Consider the following 13077-nt stretch of genomic DNA (forward strand, 5'->3'; position numbering starts at 1 on the left):
AGGAACGTTGATTATTGCATCGCAACAATATCCCGTTATTATTGCGTTTTAATTGACCTCCAAAAGGCATTTGATAGCATAGGGAGATCACGCTCACTTGAAAACCTTCACCTAATCAGAGCACCACCCAGAGTCTTAAATCGAGTCTCCTCCATTCTGAGAGACACCAGGATCCAAATCACACAAATGGGGTCCTACTCCGACAAATCCTTTCAACCTCTGGTGTACAAAAAGGCGACAAATTGTCACTTCTGCTTATAGCCTCTACATAGCGGACCTGGGCGAAGTTACTAGAAATTCAGGCTGCAAATTTAAATTCTATGCAGATCACCTGGTGGTCTGTAGCTGGCACGTGCGTTTGCCCTGACACAGAACACCGGCGGGCTAAAAAAAGAATGGGATCTATTCTGCTTAGGCCCCCCAGCTTAGTGAGCATAAATTTTTATGCTCACTAAGCTGGGGGGCCTAAGCAGAATAGATCCCCTTCTTTTTAGCCCGCCAGTGTTGTGTCAGGGCAAACGCACGTGCCAGTTACAGTGCAGATGCCACACGACTTTGTGTCAGGACACTAAATCTAGTGAGCCTCACTACGACTTATATCACACGGACTGCATATTAATACAAATAACCATTACCGTATTCAGTTTAACTTCTTTATTTGAAGGGAAGAAATTAAGTTCATTTTACCTTCATTTTATTTCAGTTGGAAAAATTGATCATATTTTCATTTTTTCAAGTTTTAGACAGGAAACTTTCTGCTCAGATCATAAACAAATGTTAAGTTCTTGTCTCGCCGCGTGATCAGCTTATGATCACTCAAACTTCCTATTCTGATTTAATTTGTAAATTGTTTCATTATTTCATTTCTGCTGTGAATTCTCCGTTGCAGTTAAAATTTGTAAATTACTTTTCAAAAGCTTACTCAGAAACTCAACTAGTCATTCGCGACGCCAATTCCTAAGTTCAAAAGTAAAGTTTACAGCTTTACTTAACGAACTTGCAAACGCGGCGTGATCTCGTACTTAAATTAAGTGAGAGTCAGATGCGGTGCAATCGGATCTAATCTAAACTTCGACAGTACAGCATGGCGCAGTCAGCAGTCGATACAAGAAAAACCCCTCTTCACATAGATGCCTTCTGTGAGAAGGCAAAAATTACACCACCTCTCGTTGGAGAAGTAGCCTCAACAAAGGAAACTCGCCTTGCTATCAAGAGAGTGAATTCAACTTGATGTTCTTCTCAACGGACCATCCTCAGGAGTCACATATCCACCAAAACTGTATACGAGGAGCCTGTAGGAAGCCACACACAAGCAAGAGATACAAAAAGAACAGACACAAAAAGTTTGACGAAATCGGCATTCTTTGTGGAGACAAACCATGGGATATCTGCGATCGAGAGGCTATTTCACTCTTCTACTTTGGCATTGGCACAGAAGGTCGTAGAATCTTCAAAAGTAAGCACCCACATTTTCTTATTGAAAAGGAACCGATGAAAGAACTATAGCGTGCCATGGAAGATTCTTTCCTAAAAAAACCGTAATTTTAAAAACGACAGATTCGTCTTTTTCAAAACTACAGCAAAGAGAATCTGTCAAGAGCTTTTACAGGAAACACATTGAACAAGCGGAGATGGTGACGCAGTCTAGGTGACAAAGAGACAACACTAATACGCGAAAGATTCATACTGAATATGTTGGATCGCGACACGCAAAGAGAGCTCCAAGGAAACGTTGTCACCAACTAAAGCATTGGAAATAGCAATTCACGTGGAAATGGGAGTCCAAAATCAGCAAAGGAATTACCAAAATCTGAACAATAACAACACTCAATCTGTGCATATAGATAGCAACTTTCAAAATCAAAATCGCACCACAAAATACCAACAACAAGGTTACAATCGCAACGCAAATGCCTCTAATCAATACCAATTCACTAGCAGCTTTGCAAATTGCGGTCAGTGATGGACTTACAATCAACGTTAAACCTGCCCAGCAAAAGAAAACAAATGTAACAACTGGAAACCTAAACCATTTTCCAAAAAAAGTGCAGAAAACTTTAAAAATCTCAATCCCCAACATCACCGCCCCAACACACTGACGTCAATCAGATTGAATCAACACCTGATAAAAGTGATGACGAAGAGTCAGTAAGCTACATAACCAGCTACAGAGAACTGTATAAACAAGTACAGTACTCAAATTAAGACAGTGATTCTGATAACTATGCCTCAGCTATTTGGACTGAAACGGTAATTAAACTCGAACCACTCAATGAAAAAGTACAGTTTGCAAAAATTCCCTCAATCTCAATGATTGACTTCGGCAGCGTTTGTACCATTATAATCAAAACATTTGATAAAAACTTCCTAAAGAGAACCCCAACAGCTCGATGGATTGCCTCAGCAGACGAGAAGGACCTCAAAACTTTCTCAAATGAACCAATCACGGTCCTAGGGAAACTCGCTATTACAGTACAATGATTGAACGTGTGAGGTTGCACGTCTTACTGTGGTAGAGGATGATCACAAATACATCAAAGGTCGGGACCTCTTCAGTACTCTTGGAAAAGCAGCTGACCGATAACAATTAAAAAGGGGTAAATGTTTTAACACTATATATAATTCTACATGCAAAGTAAAACAAGCTATCGCGTCGCAATTTCCCTAATTGGACTATCAAAGACACGCATTGTTAAATCGAAGTTTCAGAGTCACTGCTGAACTTGACCGATTGCAAAAAGGGGACCATATCGAAAACCTGACAAGTTGCTCTGATTGAAATTTCATTTCACTTATCATAAGTACAGTAAAGATTAATCCATAAATTTAGTAGATTCTGAAGTCCTCAACAAACCAATTCAAATAGTAAAAATCAAAAGCCCAATATAGAAACTTCAAATGACTCAATTTCTCAACATTCAACAAATACACAAAACGGCTAGAATGCATATTTTTCAACCCTAGACTTTCAATATACATACATTAAATTACATTTACTTAACGACACTGCAAAACCCTGTAATTTTATTTTCATTTGCGGTGATTCAACAGATACATATAGATTTAAAACTGGTTTTTATGGCCTCCGTGACATATGGACTCTCCAGCAGAATTCCAAAAAGCAATGGCATACACACTTATAGGCCTTCAAAATAAGTATTGTTTCCTAGACGTTATTTTATTAGTTGGTACTGAATCAGAACCCGACCATATTAATTATGTTACTAAATGTTAACAAAGTTAAATGAGGACATCTTAGGCATCAATCTCCAGAAATGGCATTCTGCTAAGTTAGAAATAGAATGGCTCGGTTACAAATTTACCCAAAAAGGTATTTCGCCACTCGAAAGCAAAACATCCAATATGTTACCAATCCCAATTCCAAATAAACTTAAGCGATAACGATTTCTTGGTTCAGTACATTACATAATTAAATTCATACCATATTTAACATAACGCTGCCATCCACTATGACCATTCCTAAAAATCTGCAAAATTTGTATGGACCGAGTCAAACACAAAACACAAGTACTTAAAATTGTCACCATTATCATAAATTGGAAGTTAAAGTGCGAGGCTTCGAGTTCTGGACTTAGTGGAGCACTTCCAAACACCCCAGACGGATGCAAACCTGTTGCATTCACGTCTCTCGTTCTGTAAATACCACAAAAGAACGATGTAGTGCAAATGAGCCAGAACTACTGGGAATTGTATGGTCTATCGACTATTTCAATTATCTTTATGATAAAGACTTTACAGTGATTACTGACCAGAGCTCTTTTATCAATACTAAAAGAAAATCGTTCGAACAAATGCTACAACAGTCGACTCTCGCGCTGCATCGAAAGATTGCTTCCCTACAATTTTTCCATAGACCACATGCCAGGAGCAAAAATGGGTCTAGTTGATTATTTCTCCCGAATCCCTTTTGCACAAGCAAAGAAAATCTTGGCACATGATGAACATTCTGTGGTTTTAACAATTTCTAAAGTTCGACACTCATTTAAACAAACTATTCAACCTACATCATCAGTATGACAAAAATTAAACACCATTATAAAACCAAATACTCCCAGTTCAAAACTAAACAAATCATTTGCTCTGCAAACACCTATCTCTAAAAGCAAAAGTTTACAATTGAATAATAAGTTGACTACATCATGATCACAACATTCGAAATCCTCATCGTCATGTCTTACAATTTACACTACCACTTAGTGGCAAGGAAATTAATTCAAAAACGTCAATCGCGCCGCAAATGCTTTTATCACATTCTAAACCACAATTTGCTAAATGTGCCATTGAAAAAATAAAATTTCACTAGCAAATTCACTGTAAATGTCTTGCAGAAGTCAGTCAGACAGTAAAGAAAGTGAACAATCTGAACAATTATGCCCAGTAAATCCCATATTTGATACCAATCAATTTAACTAATCACCACAAAATATCTAAATTAAGCGCGAAAATCAAAAATTCCTACTATAAATACCAACTACCAGAAAATAACTCGCTTTCTGCCCATAATTCTTTCTCAAGTAAACACACCAAATTGACCCCAATCATATCTTCACCAAAAATGCTTCGATGAAAATTTAAAAAAACAACCCCAACAAATTTCTGATATCTCTCCAACGAATACAACACCCAGGACAACCAAAACTTCAACGACGGATACAACACCTCAACAAGTCTTTTGGATACAGCAGAGGACCTAAGATTGTCATACACAATAGAGTGTTCGGCAAGAAAATCTTAGCAATACTAGGGGGAAAATTGCAAAATTAAAGAAAGTCTGCGATTGCGTACTAAGGAATGATGAGACCCAATTGAAGGACATCAACCCTTGCATCCACTCATATTGGAGAGCGATAAGTCTCAAACATGGTTGCCTCTGCCTTGACGAAAGAACTCCCATTCTAAAGGCAATTAGGGACACAGTTCTTGAAGATATCCATTCAACTCACCCAGGAAGTTTCGCGATGTTATCGCTCGCCCAAAACATTTTGATGCCATATATCCATCGCGATATACTAACAAAAGCTAAAGAGTTCAACGCCTTCACGGATATCAGTAAGAATTTAAAACAAGTGATTCCACATAGCAAAATGTCACCATTAGATAGTTGTACTGAACCAAACAAAGAATTACAAATAGATTTCGGCGATCCTATTCTTAACGAAGAACGAATATAACAAAATATAAATTCTAAGTATCCAGTACAAATGCCAATAATATATATATATATATATATATATATATATATATATGTACCTATATATACATATATATATAAATATATATATATATATATATATATATATATATATATACATATACATATATATATATATATATATATATATATATATATATATATATATATATATATATATGTATTATATATATATATATATATATATATATATATATATATATCTCACGGAGTCCCAAGATCAATTAGATCACAGCAGGCTAGGTGTTTAACAGGTAGAAAGTTTTAAGAATTTTGTTCCAGAAATTGAAGCAGCTAAGGCTCCGGCACATGATCATAAGGCAATTGGACTTGTAAAACTCCTTATTCAAATCGTAAAAGACAGTTATCATGCATGAAAGCTCAACTGAAAAGAAATATTCACTTTACAAATTGCTATACAAACAATTATGTAAAAACTAAGAATTGAAAAACAAGAATTAACTAAAATAACAACATTTGAGGCACATTCTCACAGGAAGTGTAACACACCAGCATCTAATATTACAACCAACGCAAATAGTAAAAATCTTAATTATAATAAAATATTATTTAGACAAGGATACAATCCCAGGACAGTCTTACTTATCTGACACATAGTGAACTGACACACGAATGTGCTCAGATATCGACTTAGAGAAAGTCACTTGCGCCGCGAACGCCAAAACTCATTCTATGCAGAAGGAAGTCCAGGATGACGAGAGTCGACTAATGTAATAGGAAGGGATCTCAAGACCAATTCCTCGTACTGAGCGCAGCGTTCATGTTAAATCTGCCCAAAAAATCCATGCCTCAAAAGGACAAAAAAGAAACCTGGACGGACTATATGAGGTTCTGGCTCCCAGAAATACGGTTGGAAAACTTAGCCCCACGACCAGCGTCAACATAGAGCCGAACAAACCAGAGGTCACAGTCCGAAATTCCGACATTGCAAAGTTCGGCACAAAACATGAAAGGGATGAAGATTTAGCACAATATGCGGAGCGAAGTCCAGCCAAAACAAATAAAAAACTCTTGAGTAGAAAGATCCAGAATCACAAAAAGGATTCGCTGCAGGAAAATCTTGGCAGCAAAAAGATTAAACGGTCAAGAAATCAACAAGTTGACGTTAGCATTAATTCTTTTTGCAAGATCGTGTATCTCCAAAGCAAGTAAGGTTGCGAAAACTCTCTCAAAATGTGCATACCAAAGCGCAATCCAAAATATGACGATGCCTTTGAAGATCTACCCGATCTATCGCAGGATCTCCGCTTGAGCCCAGATCAGCCAATGACAGCGCCCCCGACTCAACCCACTACGTCAGCGCCAATTAGCGATACGTCAGAATCTGATTCTTCTTCAATTAGAGGCAAAAAACAGAAAACAAAACAGAAAAAGTCAACGAGCCAACAAACTCAAATGATTGTAGAAAATGTACAATTAAATCATGGCTACTCTTCTGCAATACCAATTACGGATACAGCTTTCATTGGTACAGCATCTCCCCGCAATCCAAACGAAAGATGGTCAATTGATCTGCATCCAAACAATACAGAGAGACATGACAATACATGAGGCGGAACAATGCAGGAAGAGGATTCTAATTAAAACATCGCTAATCTTTGACAAACTATATGTTTTTTATTGCAATAAAATTTTATTGATATTAAACCGGTAAATAAGTACTAATTTTCTTACTTTATTTACTATATGTTTCTTCATTTCTCCACAAAGGTGGGAAATGTCATAAGGACTGGATATTAACATAAATATCCATTGCCGTATTTAGTTGAACTTCCTTATTTCAAGGGCAGTAATTTAGTTCACTTTACCTTCATTTTATTTCAGAAGATTTGATCATATTTTAATTTTGCTCGTATTTTAAGACAGGAAACTGTCTGTTCACATCATAAACAAATGTTGAACTCCTGTCTTGTCGAGTGATCAACATATGATCACTCTAACTTCCTGTTCTGATTTAATTTGTAAGTTTATTTTCATTCATTTGTGCTGTCAATTCTCAGTTGCAATTAAAATTAGTAAATTGCTTTTCAAAAGCTTACTCAGAAACTCAACTAGTCATTCGCGACGCCAATTCCTAAGTTCAAAAGTAAAGTTTACAGCTTTACTTAACGAACTTGCAAACGCGGCGCAATCTCACTTAAATTAAGTGAGAGTCAAACGCGGCGCAATCGGATCTAATCTAAATTTCGACAGTACAATTTATTTTAAAATTCAGGTTCAGATAATTAGGCACTAAAAGTATGCCCAATTTAGCAAATTAATCTGCAGTTGTTCGCATGAAGCAACACGTGCTATATTAAACTATACATGCATTGAACATTTTGCGCACTTTAAAGCCCGTTGTAGAGAAAAATTCTGGTACCCCCCCCCCCCCCCCAACCTAGTGGTCACAAGATACAACTACCAGCTTGCTGAGGCTTTTAATTTCATTCGTCGCTACAATGGGAAGACCCCAAAACGCATGAAAAGTTTCACTTTTTATCTTATGATAGGGTATCAAAATGCGATCTAATTTTCAAATACTGGGGTACAACGTTATGATCTATTGTTTTGGCTCCCCGTGTTCTTTAGGTCCCCCTTACAAATTATGTGTTGTTATGTAGCAAGTTCCCAAGTAAAAATATAGCAGGTGCCCGGGGAGAGGGGGCGCAAAAGTTATATGCACACTAAGCTCGGGGGGAGAGTAGATCCCGTGATGTATTTTACCCTTCCACAGCTCGTGAAGCAAAATACGTTTACGCTCTAAAATTTAAAAAATGGCGATTCCAAATAAAAAAAAACTGTAACAGAGCCAAGCTTTTTTGCGTGAAGGCAGGCCCAAGTTAGCAAGTTAATCTTAGGTACTTTGGCAAAAAAAAGCATGGCAGGCAGCACGTGCTATATTAAACCTGATAAGTTTTCGGCGCAAATTTGTTGTTTTGCAGAAACCTAACGCCCTAACTATTCCCATTGTTCTTTTAAATCCGAAATTGAAAATAAGGATATCCCCTTAGAAATTGTGATATAGATTAGGAATATATAAGTACTTAAATTGAAATTGAATAAAGGCCAAGGATTTTTTCCGTTTGTGCTTCAGCTCCCTTCCCCTAGCTTAGTGGGTGCATATTATTTGCAGACCCCGGACGCATTTGCCATTTTGTTTCAACATGATTTACTGTAATGGTAATGACACGTGCTCGCTAACTGTGGGATGCATAACTTTTGGGAGCACAAACGGAAAAGATCAAAAGTCAGTTGTACAACATTCAAACACGACAAAGATATGAAACTTTAAGGTCAACTTTTTTGATTCCTTGGTTCTCTAAATAAGTTAGAACATAAAACTTAGCTGATCTATTGTTTTCGCCCCGTGTTTTTACGCCCCCAGTTTTAAATTTTATGTTGTTACATAGCACGTTACTATGTAAATAATAGCAGTGCGCCCGAGGGCATAAAAGAAATAAGCCCACTAAGCTGGGGGTGAGCAAAACAGAATAGATCCAACTTAGCAACTACTTAAGATTTTACGCAGCACGGGCGATGGGGCCCTCGAGCTAAACACTAAAACCCTCAGGAAACCTAGATTCTAGTTCTAACATAAATCTACGAATAACTTGAAAAATTTCAAAAACCTTTTCCTTTTAGCGCTGATTGAACTTAACCGTTGATTTTCTCAGTCACAGAAATGCACGTCACGCGAAAAATGTGCGCACTCAGCTTAGTTTAGAAAAAGTTCTAGGAAACCGAAGGAAGGCGAGCAACTGAGAAGCGAAGGACCGAGCTTGAGTTCTGAATTTCCGGTGCATTCCCTGAATTATCTAATAACTAAGACTCGATTTTTCCCGTTTGAGTCATTTGAAGTTTCTAGTGTCAATTAAGACTAAGAAAGTTTCTTGATCGTTGGTTTTACAAAACTGATCAATAGAGAAATTTTCTAATCCATAACCTATTTCCATGAAATAAGGCGTCGTGCAATTGGAGTCGAAATGAAATTTTGCGTTTAGTCATTAATTGTTATTTTTTGTCCAGTCCGATTGTTAAATAAGAGCAGCCCGTTAACTAAGGGGAACTAAGTTATAATTTTCCTCCGCGTTTGAAAAGAGGGATACTTTGTTTCTATTTTCAAACGGAAAAATATAACTTCGTTTCCCTTGCGCGGTTAACTTGATTATAGTGAAGATATAAGGGATATTACTAGCTCCCATTCTGTCTCACTTTCTCAAAACAAAGGGAATGACGAAAAATTGCTTATTTCTATCGGGTCAGATGATAAGTCCCGTAAATAACAACTTTTCCAAGCATTCCCCACTACATCGAGTCAATATAAATTGTATTTTGTAAACGCATGCATGTATGAAAACACACTAAGCAAGACTGTATAGTCCAAATCACAGAAAATATCTTGACATGATAGTTCACAATTGTTTCATTCACACTTTCTTAATGTAAAACACTCTTAAATTCCGTTAACTCATAGGTTCTTAAGGTTCTTAACTCATAGTTTGGCCAGAAATACGTCACTCAAGGACGATACAAAAACAATAAACTAAGCTCGGTGGTAATTGTTCGATTTCTAGTCTTGTACCTGTCCATTTTAGTCAGCTACTGAAAACTTAAACTAGGTAGAAGCAAAGTTCTGTGCCGGCTTTAATCGAATAGGTCTAGTCATTCAGACTAATATATTAGCCTAAGCGCCGATTATGGCATTAAAATTTGCGTTCGTTTCAAAGCAAGTGAAACCATAGCTAAGTTAGTTGTTCAAAATAATGCCAATATATGAATAAAAACATCGTGATCTTGAAACTTTTAAATCTCGAATCAATGACAATAGAACAAATAATGTCAAAATTTTCCCCCGTTCAAAATCAATCACTACGAACTGTTCATAATAAAACATCATTTCTTGGAAATGTTTTTGAAAATTTTCTGTTTTCCAGTCTTTTTCTCCGACATCATTTTCTTATGCTGTTTGAACGTTTTGCTGCTACCAACGCTTATGTCAACGTAGGGCGGTGTCTCAAAACCGAAAGACTTGGCTACCAACTTCAAATCCAATGTTGTGATATCAAAAATGTCTTTGGAGGAGTGGCTGGCATACGCTCTGACGTAAGATTTGAAAGCCGCAGTGGCTGATTTGTGGAGATAATAATTTTTGCTGATTAACTTTTCCAGACCAGGTTGAATATTCTGTATCTTGGACCATTCAAAATCGAACTCGTTCAGAGGAACCTTGGCTTGAGTAAGTTTTTTCAAGAACGACAGCTCTTCTGGACGCAAAACCAACAAAGCGTTTCCTCTTCCGTTCACCCCGCGAGCAGTTCTTCCAACTCTATGAATATACTCTTTGTGATCTTGAGGTGGATCATACTGAACAATCCAATCAACTTCCGGGATGTCTAGACCACGCGCGGCTACATCTGTACACAGCAAAATGCCTTTTTCGTCTTTGCAGAAGTTAAAAAAAGTCGAAGTCCGTTTAGCCTGCTTCTGCTTACCGTGGATCGATTCACAAGGGAGGTCAATGAAGTTGAACAATTCATAATGATACTTGACAGACAAGCACGATGAAAAGAACACCATGACTTTTTTGTTCATATTCTTTCGTAAGAATGTAAACAACAACAAGAGCCGTTTGTCTGATTGAACAACAACATATCCTTGCGTTAATCCTTCAGCGGTAGCAACAGTTCGCTTATCATCGACACCAACATAAACAGGGGTATGCTTGATAGATATTCTTGCTAGATCTTCCGTCTTCTTGGTCTGCGTGGCTGAAAACAGGATAGTCTGCCGCGCTTTTGGAAGCATCTTCACGATCTGCTTCATTTCATGCTCGAACCCCACCTCCAGAATTCTGTCGGCTTCATCAATAACTAGGCACGCACAGTTGTGGTACAAGAATCCTTTGGTATTTGTCATGTGATCCAGCAAACGTCCAGGAGTCGCTATCAGAATATTTACTCCTTTTATTAATTTTTGAGATTCTGCTGATCGGTTCGTGCCACCCATAACGATTCCGTATGTCATCCTGTGGAACTTCATCAACTCTTCCAGAACACCAAAACTTTGCATTGATAGTTCTCGAGTAGGAGACAAAACAACGCAGATAGTTCCATTATGTGGTTTCGGGTTCAATTTATAAACAAGCTCAATTGCTGGCACCAGGAAAGCCAGTGTTTTTCCGCTTCCAGTACGTGCTGCTCCAATTAAATCTTTTCCATCAAGCAGAGTCGGAATGCTTTTTGCTTGAATCTCCATCATATTTTCGAAGCCCATTTCTTTTATCGCATTCAGAGTGTTTTTCGTCACTTTCCCTTCCAACGAAGCAAACTTTGCACTCGTTAAACTGCCCTCTTTTATTTCATACTTGTCGGTAGTGCTCAATGAATCTAACTCGTCCCGTTTATCCTTTCCTTCTTCTGGTGTCTCTAACTTGGCAATCTTAGCAATGGACGCAGAGTCTTGAGCACATTCCAGTGTTTCTGTGTTAATAGATTCCATTGAAGCTGCCTGATTTTCATCATTTGCTTTCTTGTTTCGAGGTCTTTTCCGAACCTTGCGCCTGATCTTTTTCATTTCGTCTACCGCCATTTTGCGATCTCAAACAATGTCAGGCAAATATGTTTAGCTTTGAAGTCCAATTGAAAATCAATTAACAATACACAATCGACAGGCACTGAAGGAGCATTAATGACAGTGGAGTTCCGAGTATTTGCTAGAAACCGTTCAATTTGAAAACATTGGGATTAATAGATACTGACAATTAAAAAAAATAACTCAAGATTTATTTAGTATCCGATAGGAGTCACTCATCACAAAAACACAATAACAAACAAAAATACTTCTCTGCTATAGCAATTTTTCTGAAAACTAAGACCACCAGGCATTCTGAAAATTAGAAGTCCCCGGCTATCTGTCTAATCAGGAAATCCCCAGTTACTAGTTTGTCTATAATCTCCGGCCGAGGAGTTGATCAGCCGTCCACGTCTGCGTTTCAAAACAAGAGCCGAAAGATTATCACCTTGCTTACTAGTTTGTTGCTCTAGCTACGTTGTTGATCTCTTAATTTTCGCTTTCAGTGATGCGTTCAAACAACAGATTCAGAGAGTACATTCTCAAGTATGCTGTTGTATAATGACTATGACTATTTTCTGTTTGTATCTAACTAATTAACTAACTGTACTTTTCAGACTAACGTTGAATTGTTGTTGTTGTTGGGGATTTACAGTTTTCACTGAGGGGATTTTCGTCCCAGTCGTCGTCTTAGAAAATTGTCCTATTATTTCTGCAGATCTGACAGTCACAGCATAGATGCCAGCTACAGATTCAGATAAAAGCTTTACCCTAAATCCTTTCACACCAACAGTCTTCAATATAACAATTTTATTCAGCGTTATCAATGCGATTCCACACATTGAAGCCGTCTACAGCAGCTAATCTACTAATCGCTGATTCTCGAAGCTATCCTTCCCGAATTTCAACATCCTTACGTTACCCGCGGGGAAGACTTGTCACATTAGCAATTTTCTGCCCACCAAAGGTCAATTTAAGGTAGTGGTCCTATTCATCGGTGCCAACTGCTTGTTTAACAAACACGGAAACCGGGTATCGACACCAATTGACGTTGCAGAAGAGCTTTCAAAGCTCGCAGACTTTTGGTGGCGTTAGCAGAAAAAGTGGCTATAATTGGGTTAGTAGTAGTAGGGATTTGGCCCTTCGATGTCGGGCGCGGGGACCGTGTCCCTTTTCTTTGTTCATGGTTGCTGTTAAATTTTCCACGTATCGCTGACTAACTCATTGTAACTCGTTTCAAAATGATGCCACAGAAAATTGAGCAGTCGACT

The 13077-nt window shown here is 37.8% G+C and overlaps 1 protein-coding gene across 1 annotated transcript; it reads right to left on the minus strand.

Moving 5' to 3' along the window:
* Positions 1–10025: 10025 nt before the first annotated feature.
* Positions 10026–11865, minus strand: LOC142342816 (ATP-dependent RNA helicase DDX18-like). Its single transcript, XM_075394408.1, has one exon. The coding sequence runs from the start codon at positions 11822–11824 to the stop codon at positions 10130–10132; it is 1695 nt and encodes a 564-aa protein (XP_075250523.1). The 5' UTR covers positions 11825–11865; the 3' UTR covers positions 10026–10129.
* Positions 11866–13077: the final 1212 nt, after the last annotated feature.

This window comes from Convolutriloba macropyga, chromosome 7, assembly GCF_964194025.1.
Source record: "Convolutriloba macropyga chromosome 7, txConMacr16.3, whole genome shotgun sequence".
Lineage (NCBI taxonomy): Eukaryota > Metazoa > Xenacoelomorpha > Acoela > Convolutidae > Convolutriloba > Convolutriloba macropyga.

What these genes read in the sequence shown, in the direction of transcription:
- LOC142342816 (XM_075394408.1), bottom strand. Translation starts at nt 11,824, where the DNA reads ATGGCGGTAGACGAAATGAAAAAGATCAGGCGCAAGGTTCGGAAAAGA.